This window comes from Oryx dammah, unplaced genomic scaffold (genome assembly GCF_014754425.2).
Source record: "Oryx dammah isolate SB20612 unplaced genomic scaffold, SCBI_Odam_1.1 HiC_scaffold_5, whole genome shotgun sequence".
Taxonomy (NCBI): domain Eukaryota; kingdom Metazoa; phylum Chordata; class Mammalia; order Artiodactyla; family Bovidae; genus Oryx; species Oryx dammah.
In genome coordinates, this window is record NW_024070189.1 from 65,346,120 (window position 1) to 65,367,221 (window position 21,102).

The window sequence follows — 21,102 nt, forward strand, 5'->3', positions numbered from 1 at the left end:
AAAGAATCAGACATGACTTAGCAGCTGAACAACAACAACAAACCAGCAAATCCTGGACTCACAAGCACACAGCTTTATATCACAGTAAGGCACTGCATCAAGGCCCAAGGATTTAGTTTTCAAGCCCTCTTGGAAAGTGGAAATAATCAAGGAATGTAGCTCTTACCCCTTTCCAGGGGGCCTTAGGTACCACTCTCACCCCCAAACCCAGAGGTGAATGGAATTCTTCTTCTTTTTTTTTTTTTTTGAAGAAAAGAGCTTTTTCATTTAGAGAACCACAGAGGCCCAAATACCTTTCCACCAATCCCCTTGCATGATCATTCCCCCTTACAAAACAAATCGTCTCCTTTTCTGAACCTCTCCCTTATTTAGCCAAGTTAGTCAAATTCTCTCATCTGACTGGAAGGAGAAGAGCTCTTTTTGTTGTATGCAAAAGCATATTAGGAAGAACCCACATTTGATTTTGTAGCAGGGTCCAATCTTACAACACTAAAATTTCCTGAATAGTTAAAATAACTAGTTGTAAAGCATAATGAAAGGGCAAAAAACTTAAAAGTGTATCCATTCTCGCCCCTCTTATTCTGGTGGAGCTAGTTTCCATTGTGGTTTGTCTCACAGTCTTGTGTGAAAACACTTTCACCAACTTCTGGTGCCAGATCAGCTATATACTGTATAGGACCCAGGGCAAAATTAAAATGTGCACTGTTCAAAAGTTATTAAGAATTTAAGGACTTCCCTGGTGGTCCAATAGTTAAGAATCTGCCTGCCAATGCGAGGGACACAGGTTCCATCCCCGGTCTGGGAGATTCCACATACCATGGTGCAGCTAAGCCCATGTACCACAACTGGAGAAAGCCCACTTACAACAGTGAAGACCCAGTGCACCCAAAAAATAAATATATAATTTTTTTTTCAAAGTTTCAAGACAGCAATAGCAGAGCATTAACCCAAGTGTGGCATTTTTCTAAGGACAGGGCCCTGTGGACTGTATAGTTTGCCTGTTCATGTTCTGCGCTCAGCTCTCTAACCACAGATGCTTACCATCCGGGCAGGAAACAACCTTGCTGACCAAAACCCAGTCACTTTAGAGAGGTGCAAACCTCTCTCCAGCACATGACTTTTACATCCATCTTTTCCCATGTGTTACATAACTGGAAGACACTTGACAGAAGCTTTCCTAGAGTAAAAGAATAGTCTACTTAAGTCTTGATATTCATTTTCAAATTTTTTAAATTGAAGTATAGTTGATATACAATATTACATGTTACAGGTGTACAGTATAGTGATTCACAAATTTTAAAGGTTATATTCCATTTGTATTTACAAGTATTTACTATATTCTCCATGTTGTGTAATATATTCTTGTAGCTTATCTTATACATAATAGTTTGTGTCTCTTAATGCCCTACCTCCATCTTGCCCATTCTTCCCTCCTTTCCTCCTATTCATTCCTGGCAGCAGAAATTACTTGCAGATTTCACAAGAGTTTTAATTTTTTTTTCAGCTCCTACCCATCAAGGTTTATAATACTTAGTGTCTGAATTTTAGCCTGGGCCCTATGGACAAAGTTGAGAGGCTCACAAGCCATGGGCCTCAGTGGGAAAAAGCTATACTGGCCTGTCTTAGCATTGAAAAAGCAAGATATTATTGTATTGTCTGTATTTGTATCTGTCCCCTATGTCTAGATGCTTTTAATTAGCTCTTGTAGGTTTTCCAGGTATGCAAACCAAATCACAAAAAATATCATGTGCTTCCTCCTTTCTGTTTGTTATATCTTACCCTGTCTATTGACATTTCACATTTACTAGAGTGCAATTTCTTTTAAAATTAACCAACAAATGGGAATTCCCTGGCACTCTGGGGATTCCATGCTTTCACTGCCAAGGGCCTGGTTTTTCTTTTTTTCCTTAAGATTTATTTATTTATTTGGCTATGTCAGGTCTTAGTTTCAGCATGAGAGATATTTTTTAGTTGTGGTGTGTGGGATCTAGTTCCCTGACCAGAAATGAAACTCAGGCTCCCTGCACTGGAAGTCTTAGCCACTGGACCACCAGAGTTATTTGGGAGGGACTGCTCCTACCAGATATCAAGATATTCTATAAAATTATTGAAATTAAAGAAATACAAATACTGGGACAAATAGATCTTTGGAAGAAAATAAAATATGCAAATAAATTAAACGTGTACCTATTTAGTTATAAGGGAGTGGCAAGTCAACTCAATAAAGAAGTGATAAATTATGTAGTAAATGGTGTTTCAAAAGTTAAAAATTAGTATTAAAAATATAACCATAATTGTAATGGAAGAAATACAATAAAATACAAAATACATTTTAAATAATTTGGGGATTCTAAGCATGAGCCAAATCTAGGAACCATAAAGAAAAAGACTGTTAAAAATGCCTATGTAACAGGAATTCACTGGGGATCCAGTGGTTAGGACTTGGTGTTTTCACTGTAGTGGCCTGGATTCAACCACTGGTCGAGAAACTAAAATTCTGCAAATAGCATGTGGCCAGAAAAAAGAAAAGACAACAGACAAAATAGGAAAAAATTAGTAAAATATAAAACAAAAGTTTTATATTAAATAGTCAAAGTTTCTACATATAAGTGTTAAAAAGATAAAAATCCAATAGAAAAATAAAAGTTGAACAATTTATGAAAGAAGTACAGTCTTCAATGATCACATGAAAGACACTTAACTTCATCAATAATACATCATATTACCTTATTACCATTAGCTTTGGTGAGGAAGCAGTGTTGGGTACTACCTGTTTAAGGAGCAGCAGGTATAAATCTAGTCATCTTACATAAACATGTGTTAATGCTAGAAAAATCTATTTATTCCATTTTTGTAGTAAATAATCTAATTATTCAACAATAGGGTACTGGCTGGATAAATTATGGAATATCCATGTAATCCATAGAACATGATACATAAAAAGAATGACCTGGATCTGCAGGTGCTGATATGGGAAAAGATGTCCATAAATACAGTGAGGAATGAACAAAGAAAAAGAACGAAGCTGAAGAACAGAACAGAGAGTAAGATTCCACTTTTTAAAGAACCAGATGTGCACAAAGGTTTCATGATGTCATTTTTAGTAATTCCCAATGCTAAATCACTCATTACCACCTTACCCTGAATTATTTTTCTTCAGAGTATTTATGCTCTTTGGACATTGTGTTTGTTTATTGTCTATAGAAAGCTCCATGTGTACAAAGATTTTGTTCAATGCTCTGCCTTCAGTTCTTAAAATGTTTTAGGTGTTCAAGAAATATTAATTGAAAAAAAGAATGGAAACTTAGAAACACACACGCACACACATACATATATATTTCAAAAAGTTATATATGGGGACTTCCATGTTGGTCCAGTGGTTAAGAATCCAGATTTCAATGCAGGGGACTCAGATTTGATCCTTAGTTGGAGAACTAAGTTGGGATCCTTAGTTGGTGATCCAACCAGTCCATCCTAAAGGAAATCAGACCTGAATATTCATTGGAAGGACTGATACTGAAGCTGAAACTCCAATACTTTGGCCACCTGATGTGAAGAACTGACTCATTTGAAAAGACCCTGATGCTGGGAAAGATTGAGGGCAGGAGGAAAAGGGGACGACAGAGGACGAGATGGTTGGATGCCATCACTGACTCAATGGACATGAGCTTGAGTAAACTCCAGGAATTGGTGATGGACAGGGAGGCCTGATGTGCTGCAGTCCATGGGGTTGCAAAGAGTCAGGCATGATTGAGCAACTGAACTGAACTGAACTGGGGAAACTAAGATCCTGCATGCCTGGAAGCAACTAAGTCAGAACTTTGCAACTATTGAGCCCTAGTGCTGCAACTAGAGAGTCCGTGTACCGCCACGAAAGATCCTACATGATGCAACTATCACCCAATGCAGTCTAATTAATTAATTGAAAAGGTATGTATGTTTCAAACACCGTGGATTTAAGGGAATACATTTCCATGATCTGATACTAAATGCTAAAATATCCTTAAATAATTAATATTTGTATATTTTTTTCTAGTTGACAAAGCAGTTTTACAACCTTCTAACATCACTATGAAATTAATAAAAATATGATTATGTACGTAACATAAGTAATTAACATATATGTACACTTCATAGTTTGCTAAAGTCACTCTTTTTTTAATCATTTTATTTATTTAGTTTTGTCTGTGCTGGATCTTCATTGCTGTGCATGAGCTTTCTCTAGTTGCAGCGAGCAGGGGCTTCTCTTGTTGCAGAGCAGAGGCTCTACGGCACTCGGGCTTCAGTATTTGAGGCAAACAGTCTCCATAGTTGCAGCTCCTAGGTTCTAGAGCACAGACTCAATAGTTGCAGCACATGGGCATAGTTGCTCTGCCGTCTGTGGAATCTTCTCCCATCAGGGATCAAACACGTGTCTCCTGCATTGGCATGTGGATTCTTTACCACTGAGCCACCAGGGAAGCCCCAGTCTTTTTCAACTGATAGTCAATCTTGTTTAAATTATTCCTTTAAACTTTGCTATCCAGACTACTTCTGGTTTCTGAAAACTACAGTGGGGCTTCCCTGGTGACTTAGACTGTAAAGAATCTGCCTGTAATAAGGGAGATCTGGGTTTGATCCCTGGGTTGGGAAGATCCCCAGTCCAGTATTCTTGCCTGGAGAATTTCATGAACAGAGAAGCCTGGTAGGCTAACAATTCATAAGGTCCCAAAAGAGTCAGACGCGACTAAGCAATTAACTTTATTCGTTCATGTATATAAAAATGGATTTGTATATAAAGATGGATAGATAGATCCCTCATTCTACAATGTTCTTCCCTGCTTCTCCAAGCAATATACGTGGACTCGTCCTTCAAAACCCTTGTTCAGATTAGTCAGTTGGCCTCATTCCTCTCCCTCAAACTATAGACTATGCAGGAAACACAACACACCAGGCCCCAACCCACAATTGCCCGAAAAGCAGCTCCAGAGCCAGGACCACTGGCTCCGCCCACGCCTACGCCCTTCAGGGTTCGAAGTCCCCGCCCACCTCGAGGAGTTTCCCAAAACCCAGCGCGGCCGTCGCCAGCCGCGCTAAGATGGCGACTCCCATGCATCGTCTCATAGCCCGGAGACAAGCGTAAGTTAGGACCGGAGTTGGGCGGCGGGGCGGGCTGGGGGCGGAGAGAAGCGCGTCAGCGGGCTATTGAGCGGTGCTGGGAAGCGGGGTTGGTGTCGGATCCTCAGCTTGGCCTGGCGGAGGGTGGCCGTTTTTCTTACACGTCGCCTGCCCACAAGGGGCTCGGGCCGGGGCGAGAAGTTTGATGTCTGTGCACTAGCGATTTCGTGGAAGACGGCTGCGTAAGGCCACTGGGCGGGACCTAGGGGTGACTGAAGAGAGTCTCGCGTTTGGTTCCCGCGAAGGGGACGTCCAGGAATTGGTTACTAAGTGATTTATGCCGATTTGCCCAACCCAGCCGGTGGGCAGCGGTGGGCGCACCCCACGAGTGACCAGGCGAAGCTTGTAGCCCGCGTCCAACACCCCTTATTCTCGCCGACGTAAACCTTCAGCTTCCTGTTCAACCTCCAGGCCAGCTGGCTTTTCCTGCCCCATTGTAATCGCCTTACCTAGGAACAGCCTGACTTTTCTCCCAAGCTATCTTCTCACATTCTGCCATTCATTCTCTAACAGATACTTTGGGTGTAAGAAAGTGTTCAAGACAGAATATTTGCTTTCAGGAAGCTTACATTCTGTTGGTGGAAAGAGTCGATAAACTAAACATTTTAAGTAAATGCAGTTGGATAGTAAGAGCTTTGAAGGAAATGAGATGGTGGGAAAAGAGAACGGTCCAGGTTAGGTTGGTTGGACTGGAAAGGCGTCTCTGAAGAGGTGGGGTTTGAACAGAGATGGAAAGTGTGAGAAAGGAGTCAGTCCTGAGAGGATTGGGGGAAAGAGCATCCAGAACAGCATAATTAATTTGAGACAGGCGAGAACTTAGTTTCTAAGAACTGAAAGATGTCCATTGTGGCGGCTAATGAGCGAGAGAAAGGCACAAGAGTGTGAACAGATAATGCAGGAGTTCGTGTCATATGCGCCTTTCTTGTACAGCCTTTTTTTTACCAATCTGCACACCCAACCAGCATTCACCACTTATTCACTCTCAGCGTTTCATGCCATCACTGTTTGCCTGTTTATAATACATCACTCAGTCTGCTGCAGCGTGTATATTTGTATTCCTTTTTGTATTTATAGTTTTTTTATTCTGAGAGTCCTGATCCTTTTCTTCGATCTTTGATCAGACTCTGCCTCTCATGCTGGATGAAAAGAGTTCCTTGATAAATAAAGATAAAGACTTACAGAATCAGAGTGAAGTAGTAGTATGCTTGGTGGAGGAAGAAGGCTTTTCCAAGATGGTTCTGAGATCTAGAATGGAGTAACAGTTCTACTTAAATAGATATCCACTTAAATGGTGTTACCAGGGTCTAATGTCTCTTAGGTTTGCTCTTTTGGATGTTGGTTCCATACTTGGATAGATCACTCCTTTGGTCCTAAAATGGCTACAGTATCTAGAGTCCTTTATATCCTATCTGCTTCAAGCTGATAGCATCTCATTGTCTAGATTGGATTACATGCCCTACCCTAAACCATGTCTATGGGAATATGAAGTTCTGATTAATTTGGATCTCATTCTCTTCCCTTATGGCTCAGCTGGTAAAGAATCCGCCTGCAACACAAGAGACCCCAGTTCGATTCCTGGGTTCAGAAGATCCCCTGGAGAAGGGAAAGGCTACCCACTCCAGTACTGGCCTGGAGAATTCCGTGGACTGTATAGTCTATGGGGTCCCAAGGAGTGGGACACGACTGAGAGACTTTCACTTTCATTTTCTCTTCCCAGCATAATTGAATGGGTCTTTATAAACAATGGGTGGATAGGTCAGAGGAGGTGATGATGGCTAGATTGACTAAATCAAACAGTGTCCACTTTTGAAAGTAAAACTTTTAATGCTTTTAGCATAAGTTTTAGAGTATCACAGAGTTAAACAAATGTTCCATTTCTTCAATATGCTTGTATTAGGTACATGAGTTACCTAGAAGTAAAAAGCAAAGCTTTAGGAGCTTCTGGTCTTACTGGGAGGAAAACATGGTGTGTAACAAAACCTGTCATGGTTTAAAGGCTGTCAGGACAACTCCCAGGGAGTTGGAGACCGAGGGCCATTAGAGGCAAGGAAAGTGCAGGAAAATTTGGGGAATATTTTGGGAGAGAAAGTAAAAGAGGAGCTTTTGCTTTTTATTTTATATTCATCAAAATGATTTGTTTATAAAGAGCAGATAGCGCTTCCATAAGAACAATTTTTAAGCTACAAGTTATGAGAAGTGAGAAAGTACTATTGACGTTGTTTTTAAAAGTTTTTGGACCAAAGGAGGAAAGGGGGAAAATTTAAACTTCCCATTCAGCAGATCTTTCAGGAACTTAACTCTGAATCAGATTTAACTCAAACACAATTGTATGCAGAATGACAAGAGTAGAACTGATGCCCAGGATACTAGAGGAGTGGGTATTAGAGCCCTAAGCCACTCTGAATGTGTTTAAGGCACTTGACCCAGGTGATTTGGTCCCCAACATAACAGAAAATATCCAAGTGAAATGGCTGTAGTGCTGCTCGTAATCTGAGGACCTCTGGCCAACAGGAGTGACGCTAAAGGACTAGAAGTAGGCAAATGTTTTGATTTTCAAAGTGAGAAGGGTAGATTCCACAAACTAGACTTGTGAATTTGATATCCATTCCAGGCAAAATTCTGGCTGGATATATTAAATCTGTTCAGAAGTAAAAGCCAAGTTAATCAGGTATCAAATCATTACAGATTGATACCCTTATTGCCTTTTTTAGGTATTTGGATTTCAATAAGGCATCTTGGAAAGTCTCTCACAGTATCCTTGTGAACAAAGCAGAACTATTAGGTACCTTAGTTGAACATCATGAACTGAGAGTATTGTTTAATGGGTTTAAGTAAATATACATGGTGGCCTCAGTGTGGTACTGTTTGATCTTGTCAACAATTTTTATAAATGACTTGGATGAAGACACATGTGCATGTTTATCAAACCTGCAGTTAACACAAAGCTAAGAAGGGTGACTAATACAATGGATAACAAGATCCCAATCCAGAAAGGTCTTGATAGATGAACTCTATGTTGAGTCTAATGAGAAGAAATTTAACAAGGGTAAAATTAAGTATTGTAGTATTTTTTTACTTCAATTTCCAATTGTTCATTGCTAGTATATTGACTTTTGTATACTGACCTTATATCCTATGACCTTATTAAACTCATTTATTAGTTTAATAATAAATGGAACTCTTAGGGATCCTCTAGATACATAACCATTATTGATATTATATTTTTTGTTTATTTGATATGTACATTTTTAAGATTTTTGTTGCATATTACCACATAGCCCTTCAGAAAGTTTCTGTAACTTACATATCAGCATTTAAAAATGTATATTTTACTATATTCAGAGTGCCAATTCTCCACCTTTGCCAACCATAGACTTAAAATTTTGCCAATCTGGCAGACATGTCTTAATATTTCAGGTATCAAAGAAGGTTGTTTCACATAAAAAGGCTGTACTGTTTAAAACACTTCCTTAAACCTTAGCTTAGGCTATAGAAAAGGAATGTTATTAAATAGGGTATTCATTCGAAAAGAAATGCTTGCTGGTCTTGTTTATTTTGAAATTATAGGTCTGTCTCTGCATTCTGTATAGAAGAAGTATTTTTAAGATTAGTTAGTAAATGTTTATCTATTTACTTATTTTTAGCTGTGCCTCATGGCATGTGAGATACTAACTCCCTGACCAGAGATGGAGTCTGTGCCCTCTGTTGCAGAAGCTTGGAGTTTACACCACTGAACCATCAGCAGTCTCTAGTTAATGTTTAGAACATCGTAGGTGGACTTCAGATATTAGTGAAAGTTGTGTTTATAACAACAAAAAAACAAACTCCACAGTGCTGGCCAATAATATTTATAGTAGCTGACATCCCAGGCTATAAATTTCTTACAATATCAGGAAAACAGATTGTAAGTTAGAGAAGAAGACTTTATTTCCTTGATTCTGAAAGGCTTCCATCCTCCTCCATAATTTCATTATTAGGAAATATTGTGAAAGACTTTGAAATGGATTTTAAAAAAAAATTACTGGCTGAGTTGTCTAATCCTCTATCCTGGCTATATGACCCTATCAGGACCTGTGCCTCATTGTCTTTGACCTATTTTAAAACTCGGTAAATTGTACAAAATCGAAGAGAAGATTCTTACCCATGCAAAGCAGTACAACTGATTCTTGCCCTGTGGCTGTTGACCAGTTTTTAACTATTAGTAAATTTGTTTCCTGCATTCCTGATTGCCCATATATGTGTGTTGTTTGGATACTGTTCTAAACCAGTTCCAACATCTTACTGGTTCCCTTATTAATTAATGATTAAATAAAATCTTTGACATGTTCATTATATCTTTGTATTAGAGTCATGATTTTACATTTTTTACTAATTATCCTTTAATGTTTTTGATTTTATCATTTCTGGGATGCATATTACAATAGTTGTTGTTTAGTCACTAAGTTAGGTCCAGCTCCTTTGTGACCCCCATAGACTGTAGCCTACAAGGCTCCTCTGTCCATGGGATTTCCCAGGCAAGAAATACTGGATTAGGTTACCGTTTCCTTCTCCAGGGGGTCTTCCCAACACAGGAGTTGAACCCATGTCTCTTGCTTGCATTACAATGTGTGTGCTAAGTCGCTTCAGTCATATCCAGCTCTTTGCCACCATATGGACTGAAAGCTGTCGGGCTCCTCTGTCCATGGGATACTCCAGGCAAGAATACTGGAGTGAGTTTCCATGCCCTACTCCAGGGGATCTTTCCAACCCAAGGATCAAACCTGTGTGTCTTCTGTCTCCTGTGTTGGCAGGTGGATACTTTACCAACGGCACCACCTGTATATATTAAATGTTCTTTTTTTTACCTGAAAAGTGGGCAACTTAATATTAAGTCCATAAAGTCTTTTATTATAGAAAGCCACAATTTGCTGTACTATTACATAGTGAGATAAACTCTGAAGTTATAGTCATGGTACTGGCAGTTGTTTACGGAAATTTATGAACTATTACTAGGCAAAAAGCTGACTCTTCTTTATTATCTTTTAATACTACTGCTGGGTCTTAGTTCCTTACTTGAACAAGGCTCCTCTGTCCATGGGATTTCCCAGGCAAGAAATACTGGATTAGGTTAACGTTTCCTTCTCCAGGAGTCTTCCCAACACAGGAGTTGAACCCATGTCTCTTGCTTGCATTACAATGTGTATGCTAAGTCGCTTCAGTCATATCCAACTCTAAAATCCACATTAGGATTGGCTTATTTTTGGACAAGTGCTAAAAATAAGTTTTTTAAATTTATTTATTTATTTATTTTTGCCTTCACTGGGTCTTCTTTGCTGCATGTGGACTTTCTCTAGTTGCACTGAGCAGGAACTGCTCTCTGGTTGTACACGGGCTTCTTATTGTGGTAGCTTCTCTTGTTGCAGAGCACGGCTCTCTATGGCACTTGGCCTTCAGTAGTTGTGGTGTGTGGGCTCAGTAGTTGCAGCTCCAGGGCTTAGTTGTCCCAAGACATGTGGATCTTCCCTGACCAGGGGTCAAACTGTGTGTCCCCTGCATTGGTAGGCAGATTCTTAACCACTGGACCACCAGGGAAGTCCAAAATAAATTATTGTCAAAATTACAGAAGCTGGCCCACAATATGGCAATTAATTAATGAAAAGCATACTATAAACAATATATGTTCTCTGAAACCCTTGCCTACTTTAACAGTCATTCATTTTACTATTTACTGAACAGCAATTATGTGTTCTCCAGGGATAAAACGGTGACTGCTCTATGTCGAAATTAAAAGTCCAGCATCTCATCATGTACCCATGTTTGAGGAATTGCCAAGTATCATTAGTCCACATAGTTGATTAGCCTAATGTGTAGGCTGATAGTCACAGCTCCCATTTTTGTATGACTTTATGCCAGATTCCTTGTTGCTTGCTATACAAACATCCCAGTTTGTAGAATGAAGATATTGTTCTCAAACTCATTGGGGTGTCATGGGGATTTGATGTATTTATGCATAAGTAGTATTTAGCTAAATTCCTGACATACAGTAAGTATAAAACATGGCTATGGTCTTGTCTAATTCTCACAGTGATCTAGTGAAGTAGATATTGTCCCATTTTTTAGAATAAGAAACTGAAGTTCAAAAATCAGCTTTCTAAAGAGCCTAAAACTATGTAGTGAAAGAGCCAAGATTTTTTTAAAATTTTATTATGACCTATAACATGATCTACAAAAAAGTTCAGACAACATAAATAGTCCTTAGTAAATAGTTATGAAAAGAACATCCCAAGCTACAGTAATAAAGACAGTACTGGCACAAAAACTGAACTGTATTTCAATGGAACAAGATAGAAAGCCCAGAGATAAACCCATGCACCTATGGACACCTTCTGTTTGACAAAGGAGGCAAGAATATACAATGGAGAAAAAACAGTCTCTTCAATAAGTGGTGCTGGGAAAACTGGACAGCTACATGTAAAAGAATCAAATTAGAACATTTCCTAACACCAAACACAAAAATAAACTCAAAATGGATTAAAGGCCAGAAACTATAACACTCTTAGAGGAAAGAATAGGCAAAACACTCTGATGTAAATCACAGCAATATCCTCTTTGACCCACCTCCTAGAATAATGGAAATAAAAACAAAAATAAACAAGTGGGACCTAATTAAACTTAAAAGCTTTTGCACAGCAAAGAAAGCTATAAACGAGATGAAAAGACAACCCTTAGAATGGCAGGTAATTGCAAATGAAACAACTGACAAAAGATTAATCTCCAAAATATACAGTTCATGTAGCTCAATACCAGAAAAACAAACAACCCAATCAAAAAGTGGGAGGAAAACCTAAACAGTCATTTCTTCAAAGAAAAGTTTACTGATCCTAATATAAAACCTTTCTAAACTCACTTATGAAAAAGTTGGCTTAAAACTCAACATTCGGAAAACTAAGATCATGGCATCCGGTCCCATCACTTCATGGCAAATAGATGGGGAAACAACAGAAACAGTAAGAGACTTTATTTTGGGGGGGCTCCAAAATGACTGCAGATGGTGACTGCAGCCATGAAATTAAAAGACACTTGATCCTTGGAAGAAAAGCTATGACTAACCTAGACAGCATATTAAAAAGCAGAGACATTACCAACAAAGGTCCATCTAGTCAAAGCTATGGTTTTCCCAGTAGTCATGTATGGATGTGAGAGTTGGATTATAAAGAAAGCTGAGCTACGAAGAATTGATGCTTTTGAACTGTGGTGGTGGAGAAGACTCTTGAGAGTCCCTTGGACTGCAAGGAGATCCAAGCAGTCAATCTTAAAGGAAATCAGCCCTGAAATACTCATTGGAAGGACTGATGTTGAAGCTGAAACTCCAATACTTTGGCCACCTGATTGGAAAAGCTGACTCATTGGAAAAGACCCTGATGCTGGGAAAGATTGAAGGCGGGAGGAGAAGGGGAGGACAGAGGATGAGATGGTTGGATGGCATCACCAACTCAATGGACATGAGTTTGAATAGGCTCCAGGAGTTAGTGATGGACAGGGAAGCCTGGCGTGCTGCAGTCCATGGGGTTGCAAAGAGTCAGACATGGCTGAGTGACTGAACTGAATTGAAACTCACTTATGAATTCTAATATTAAAAAAATATTTGTGGACTTCCATGGCAGTCAGTGGTTAGGACTCTACACTCCCAATGCAAGGGGCACAGGTTTTAATCCTAGTTTGGGGAACTAAGATCCCACATGCCACACAGCGTGGCCAAAGAGTAAAATAAAAATTTATCTAGACTCTTTTGGATTTGCAAAGCACATGATACATTAATCAGTAAGGAATGACAGTTTTGTTTCTTCCTTTCCAATTCTTTTATCTGTTTTTCTCCACTTGTCAATCTTAATTCAATCTCAGGGATTGAGATTTTTCTTAGTCTCCTAGGTGACTAGAAGCTGGGCAGCACTTCATACACCATTGCTTTATTCCTAGGGTAAAGATCTTCAGAGTCCTAACTCTGAATGCATAATTTGTCTCCCTTGCTTGTTATAAATGATGCTTGCTTACTCTCCCAAGTTGGGAAAAGGCCCCAGGACAAGAGTTGAGTTAAATGTAGAGCTAACCACTCTGAGTTCCCCTCCTCTTCTATATCTTGGCTTGGTGATTCTTTAACCTCTTTGTTAGTTCTCTGATCCTTGAGCAGATTGTTAAAAATGTTTTGGCTATCTTTTCTAATTCTAAGCTGAAGAGCTGGTCTGAATTACCTAGTCTGCCCTTACTGGAATGGAATTGAGGAAACAAGATTTGAACTCAGTTCTGTCTAACTCTAAGGTCCAAGTTCTTCAGATCAGTTCAGTCGCTCAGTTGTGTCCAACTCTTTGCAACCCCATGAAATGCAGCACATCAGGCCTCCGTGTCCATCACCAACTCCCGGAGTTCACTCAAACTCACGTCCGTCAAGTCGGTGATGCCATCCAACCATCTCATCCTCTGTCGTCCCCTTCTCCTCCTGCCCCCAATCCCTCCCAGCATCAGTCTTTTCCAATGAGTCAACTCTTCGCATGAGGTGGCCAAAGTACTGGAGTTTCAGCTTTAGAATCATTCCTTCCAAAGAACACCCAGGGCTGATCTCCTTTAGGATGGACTGGTTGGATCTCCTTGCACGCCAAGGGACTGTCAAGAGTCTTCTCCAACCCCACAGTTCAAAAGCATCAATTCTTCAGCACTCAGCTTTCTTCACAGTCCAACTCTCACATCCATACATGACTACTGGAAAAACCATAGCCTTGACTAGATGGATCTTTGTTGGCAAAGTAATGTCTCTGCTTTTGAATATGCTATGTAGGTTGGTCATAACTTTCCTTCCAAGGGGTAAGCGTCTTTTAATTTCATGGCTGCAATCACCACCTGCAGAGATTTTGGAGCCCCCCAAAATAAAGTCTGACACTGTTTCCACTGTTTCCCCATCTATTTCCCATGAAGTGATGGGACCAGATGCCATAATCTTGTTTTCTGAATGTTGAGCTTTAAGCCAACTTTTTCACTCTCCTCTTTCACTTTCATCAAGAGGCTCTTGAGTTCCTCTTCACTTTCTGCCATAAGGGTGGTGTCATCTGCATATCTGAGGTTATTGATATTTCTCCCAGCAATCTTGATTCCAGCTTGTGCTCCTTCCAGCCCTTAACCACTTACTATATTGCCTAGTGATTAAATCTAACAAATGCTTGTATTGTTTATGTTTCTCACAGCAGAAAATGTAAAGTCAAAAATTTAAGGCCTGTATTCTTATTTTTTATCCTGTAGTGAAGCAAATAAGCAACATGTAAGATGTCAGAAATGCTTGGAATTTGGACATTGGACTTATGAATGCACAGGAAAAAGAAAGTACCTACATAGGCCTTCAAGAACAGCAGAACTAAAGAAAGCTTTAAAAGAAAAAGAAAACAGATTATTATTACAACAAAGGTAAGGTTACATATGGTGTCCAAAGGAATATTTATTTTTATTTATAAAATTTATTAAGGGACTAAATATCTTATGATGGTTATCCAGATTTAGATTAAAAATACTAGCTAAAGTTTAATGAGTATTACTGGTGCAAGGCACCATGCTAAGCTCTTTACAAGACCCAGCACAACCAAAATAAATAAAATTATTTTTAAAAACTTATTTCAAAAAGTGTATTTTAATAATACATCATTATATGACTTGTGGAATTTATTTAGCATGGGAAGAATTCAAAGAACTAAGTGACATTGCTATACCATCTACCTGTTCAGGTTAACAAACTTTCTCAGGGTTAAATCTGTAAAAATTAAATATAGGAATTAACTTGATACTGAATTCTGTCATAGTTAAGCAGTAAGATCGATGGATACAAAAACTAGAAAAAAAATTGATGTCTTTAAAAGATATAGTTCCAGTAAATATTTTATGTATGTGTGTGTGTTAGTTGCTCAGTCGTGTCCAACTCTTTGTGATCCCATCAACTGTAGCCTGCCAGACCCTTCTGTCCATGTAATTCTCCAAGCAAGAATACTGGAATAGGTAGCCATTCTATAATAGTTACTAAAATTTATAATATATTTTACATTGTTTTAATCAATTTGCATAATAGTGATTATGGTAATTCAACTCAGAGTTTTTAAGCACTTTTAAAACTTTATGATCATATGTAATTAAAAGATACAATTTCAAGTTATGTTATGTCTGTGTTTTTATTGCAGAGAAATATAAGTGGTCACTAAAATTTTCAGGCATAAAAATATATTAGGATACATTCTGTGGGGAAAGGAAAATAAACAGGTTCAAAGATGAAAAGGGATAATGTAAAAGTACCAATTGTTAAAGATAAACTTGTTCATATTTTTTAAAATTATGATAGGTATCAAATTTTGTGATATTTACAATTATCAAAATGATATAACAATTCTCTTTTTTAAATGTCAATATTTTATATATAATATGCCAGAGTTTATACCCTCTGCAAATATTGAAACTTAGGATAGAAAAAAGATGAGGAGAAAAACATAATTTTTAAAAATTCATTTATTAGGAATGTAAGCAAAAAATGATAAGAGTTATGGATAATTTCATTTCAACAACTACTTTTTTTTTTCTAGTTGTATTACACGAGTATCTTGATCTTAAAAAGTACATACAACTACATGAATTTTAGTTTTGGCTCTGTTACGTAGACTGCTAATTATTTTGGTTCAGTGATAAAATTATGGAAGTGTATGAATTTTAATGATCTTGAATTCTTGTGGTGTGACTTAATGAATGTACTTCTACCATTTATTTTAATTGCAAAAATGAGAATTCTTCAGTAATAAAACAACTTTACATAAATATGTATTTATATTTGAAGATCTGGGAAATAAGGGTAGAAGCATTATCTAGGATATGCAAAGAAGTTCAGAATATAAAAATGTTAAATTTATAGGACAGTGTAGAGTAATTGAAGTAATTCTGTAATTTGAAACCCTGATTTAGTAGACATGTTGTTTGGCAGCTTTATAGCAGCAAGCCATTTGTATATTTTAAATCACCAGGCTTTTTTCTTTATAAATAATGCGGGAGCATAATCTTAAAGTATTAAGTCTCTGGTTTTAAAACTGAACATTTGGAGGACAGGCAGAAAAATAAATGGTTTGGAAGGTTTTTTTGTTTGTTTTTTAAAGTTTTTTGCCTGTGCCTAGTGGCGTGTGGGATCTTAGTTCCCTGGCAAAGAATAGAACCCACGCCCCCTGCAATGGAAGCAGAGTCTTAACTACTAGACCACCAGGGAAGTCTCAAGAAATGAGGCTTTTAAATTTTTATTGGAGTATAGTTGATTTGGACTTCCCTGGTAGCTCACAGTGGTAAAGAATCTGCCTTCCAATGTAGGAGACTTTGAGTTTGATCCCTGGGTTGGGAAGATCCTCTGCAGAAGGAAATGGCAATCCACTCCAGTATTCTTGCCTGGGAAATCCCATGGACAGAGGAGCCTGGTGGGCTACAGTCCATGGGGTCGCCAAAGAGTCAGACAGGAGTTAGTGGCAAAGAACAACAATTGTTGATTTACAGTGTTGTGTTAGTTTTAAGTGTACACCAAAATGAATCATTTAAGAAAAAAATTTTTAATTAACAGTTGCTTTTCTTTTTATATAAAATGACCACTTATAATACCATTCTAGAAAACCAAATTATAAATTAGAATTGTTCTGCTATTATTTGCTTTGTTCTGTTGTTCACTAAGTAGTTGATTAAGCTGTGTCAACCTAAGTTCACAATTAAAAAAGAAGCAAATTAGTGTGTGCTCATCTTAACTATTAACTCACCTGACTTCTAAAATATAGTTGATAGCATCTGTCTTAAGAGCTAGTTAATTTAACTGCATGTACCACACATGTGCTCAGTTGTGTCCGATTGTTTGCGACCCTATGGCCAGTAGCCCACCAGGCTCCTCTGTTCATGGGATTTTTCAAGGAAGAATACTGGAGTGGGTTGCTATTTCTTCCTCTAGGGGCTAGGGGATCTTCCCAACCCAGGGATTGAACCCACATCTCTGTGTCTCCTGCATTGGCATGCAGATTCTTTACCACTAAGCCACCTGAGTAGCTCATGCAGGTACAATATATACCTGCAGTAAGAAACTTTTTTCTTGGTTATAATAAGAAACACTGGACTCTCAGTACATGTTACAAAAGACAAAGTGTTTCTCTAATGTAAAACAGTTTTGGGGATATCGGAGGGGTTTATCTGAGCTGTTTATAATCACTTTATTAACAAGAGCTCCTCCCCCTTTCCCTGTTGCTTATCAGCATTGGAGAAGCTAATGTAGAAAGAAAGACCAAGAAGAAAAGGTATGTGTGGCTTTAATATTACATAGGTAATATATAATAATAGTTGGAGGGATAGGGTGGTTGATTTTAAAATAATAGTTACAAGACTTGGATCTGAAGTCTCTCGTTTGCAATTCATGATTAAACATCGTCCTGTTTTCTGATACCTTCCTCTGTTTACTTGTCTGGAGTTTCTTCCTTTGTTTCTCCTTTTTCTCCAACTTTCCAGGGTCCTTATACCTGGAAACAGTACGTGATTTCTCTTGTCTTAGGTTAGAAAATGTTATTAGAAATTATTGGTAAGAAACTATTGGCCAGCTGTATCTTGTCTAAAGTAGTTAAGGTTATGAAACATTTACCACTGTACAGGAGGTTTAAATAAACCCAGTTGTTAAACTGCAACTGTATTCTAACATTCACTCTGAAGCACAATATAGTATGTTCACTTTTCTCAAATTCCATCCAAGAGATTTAAAGACCTTCTGGTTGGAGTGAAAGGGTGGGCACGTTAGGATTACTAACAGTTAGGCAATCCATAAAGCATCAAATCTAGTGATAACCATACTGGCAAAGCTTCAGTATACGTATATATATACATAACACTCAAGTGTAATTGCTTTTAAACATTCTATTGAATGTCGGCTTCTCGTGCATATAATTGTCTAATAGGTCTAAGAGTGTAACCAGTTCCAGTAGCAATAGCAGCGACAGTTCAGCCAGTGATTCTTCATCAGAGAGTGAAGAGACATCTACCTCATCTTCCTCAGAGGACAGTGACTCTGATGAAAGCTCCTCCAGTTCATCATCTTCCGCCTCCTCCACAAGCTCCTCCTCATCCTCTGATTCAGACTCAGATTCCAGCTCTTCCAGTAGTAGCAGCACCAGCACAGATAGTAGTTCTGATGATGAACCACCAAAGAAGAAGAAGAAAAAATAGAATTGCTCCATCCATTGGACTAATGGACTGAAAACATTAATGTGATTCTCAGAAGGGAATTCAGAATGTGTTATGGCCAAATAGGTTAACTGGCCAATAAAGTATTAATAATGGATTTTATATATATATATATATAAAGACTTTTTTTATTTGAGGGGTGAACCTTGTTTTTCTTTTTTATCTTTAAAATATATCTCTAAAATTAATCAAAGCTGAAATATAGTAAATCTGTTTTTGTGATGAAACCTATCTTTCCTCCCTGTGAAATAAATGCCATACTCTCTTCCTTGTTAGTGCTGTGTATCAGACATTTTTCAGGATAAAGGATCATAATATCTGGCAGTGAATTTCTAATGCTTTTGGCTGTATGTTATTATGTAAGATTTAATACATTAGAAGCTTAGGAGTTTTCCTACTGTTACTAATGTGCTCTATTTTTGTGTTTATGTTCAGAAAGTTGTTCTGACTTCTTGTCCTAAATGAAAAGTTCAAGAAACCTGTTAATAAATTTATACCTTTTGGATGGTACAAGTTTCAGGTTACTGTGTTTTATCATGCATTTTCTTCTGGTTCTTAGGTTTACCCTTTTCTGAGGAAAATTATCCTAGAGGAACTTAAAAAGAACAAAAATTCTGAAACTACATAGGAGTCTAGTCTTTGGTGCCTTTGGATAAATTCAATGTGTCAGAAAAGAAAGCAGTCATTTAAAAAAGCTAGCTTATGTAAAAGGGTTATAAATACTTTTGTGTGTCAATATGCTATAAAAGATACCATTCAAGGGGGTAGGAGGAAGAGATGTAATTTTTACAGAAAATTAGAGTGATGTTGGCTGCCTTTTACTAAATTTTTTTATAATGTTTTCATAAAGATTGCCTTTTACCATTTTGCAATTGTGGTATGACTGTTTATATGGTAACTCATCATATATGAGTCTACTGCATAAGTATGAGTGACTTAGGTTAATCTAGTGTGTTTATATAGCATATACACAGTTGAAATCTAGCATGAAAGTTTAAAAAGAAATACTGCCAAGTATTTCTTAAAAGTAAAATACTCTGTCATGATGAAATTATTTGATTTAACATCACATTATTTTGTGATGTGTTTTGAACTTTTTGGGAAGAGGTATTGTTTGTAGAAAAATCTTGATTTAGGTTAAATATAGGTTTTTAAAACTACAGATGTTGTCTTTTTATATTTTTATGAAAAAGCAGTAGAAAATTACTTTTGAAGAAAATAAACTTCTATTTAAATGTTTAAATATATGTATGTTGTCAGTTTAAAGATCTGTAATTACCTGTTTTACAGAATCATCTGCTTTCAGTGATTATAAATATTCTCAAAACATTTTTAAGGCTCTAAACAGAATGTGTCAGTTGACAGGCAGATTTCATAAACTACTAATGAAATGCAGTTTACAATGTTTGTAATCTCTGTAAGGGCAATTTTAGCGGTGAAAAAACTTGGAAGGGAAACATGTACATAGGTTATATCACTTGCAATCAAATAAAACTCAGTTTGTGCTGATGAGCTTAAGCTTCTTTAATGTCTCTGCTATTTTTCTTAATGCCATTTCTTATCCATTTAGATGGTAAGAACATTTAAATTCTAATTGTTTTTACTTTTACAACTATTCAAAGGCATACCTGGAAAAGTACAGAGGTCAAGATCCTTACTCTAGTCACACAGTTTACTCAAAAAAGCAGACTCAATGGCACAGTGAAGGGTAACTTCCAAAGAATTTACCCTATCCTGCCTAAAAGCAGAACTCTGGAAGCTGAATCCCTGGCAAATGTAATAAATGTATTATTTCTCAGAACCATATCAAAAGGAATCATGATCAGATCATAGGTTTTTACTCCTCAAACGTTTGTTAGTATGACTGTACAATATAGTAAATTTGTCTTGGCATTACACCAAAAGTTAGCACTGGAAATGGAAGAAAGTACAGAGAAAGTGTACTTCATAGTCATGATTTTATTTATTTTTTTAACTTGCTAATTTGAACTAACTGTAGGTTTACAGAAAATCTGTAAAATTACAATTTCCATGTATACCCCACCTCGCTTACCCTAATGTTAGCATCTTACATAACCATAGTACAATGAGCAGAACCAAGAAATTAGTATTTGATAAAATACTGTTAGTTAAACCAAAAAGTTTACTCACATTTCACCAGTTTTCCCAGTTGTGTTCTATTTCTATCCCATTATATTACCCAGAAAATGCATTTAGTTACTTCTAAATCTACTACTGTCTCTAAGTTCCTTTGTCTTTCCTTATCTTTCATGCCCTTGTCACTTTTGAAGAGTATTGATCAGTTATTTTGTCTAATGTCCCACAATTTGGATTTGTCAAATGTGTTCTCATGGCTGAACTGACGTTATGCTTTTTAAAATAGCACAGAAATGAAAAATTCCCAATATCAATAAAGTAATTTACTATTGGTGATATTGACCTTGATCACTGGGTTAAGGTGGTTTCATCAGATTTCTCCATTACAAAGACTGTCTTTCCCCTTTTAATTGATAGATATCTTGGAGGAGATACTTTGAGACTGCAAATTGTCCCCTACTACTTTTAGTATAGATAACAATAGTTATTACTGTGATGTTGACAAATGGTAATTTTCCATTTTCCTCTTTACACTAATTGGAATTATACTATAAGGAAGCGCTGCTGCTTCTCTCCCAGTCATTTAATCGATAGTACTGTGGA

General features: G+C 37.4%; 1 protein-coding gene across 1 annotated transcript; it reads left to right on the top strand.

Moving 5' to 3' along the window:
- Positions 1-5,035: 5,035 nt before the first annotated feature.
- On the top strand, positions 5,036-19,920 carry ZCCHC10 (zinc finger CCHC-type containing 10). The gene is made up of 4 exons (XM_040240115.1): positions 5,036-5,118; positions 14,425-14,586; positions 17,427-17,468; positions 18,117-19,920. The coding sequence occupies exons 1-4, from the start codon at positions 5,078-5,080 to the stop codon at positions 18,382-18,384; spliced, it is 513 nt and encodes a 170-aa protein (XP_040096049.1). The 5' UTR covers positions 5,036-5,077; the 3' UTR covers positions 18,385-19,920.
- The last annotated feature ends 1,182 nt before the right edge of the window (positions 19,921-21,102 follow it).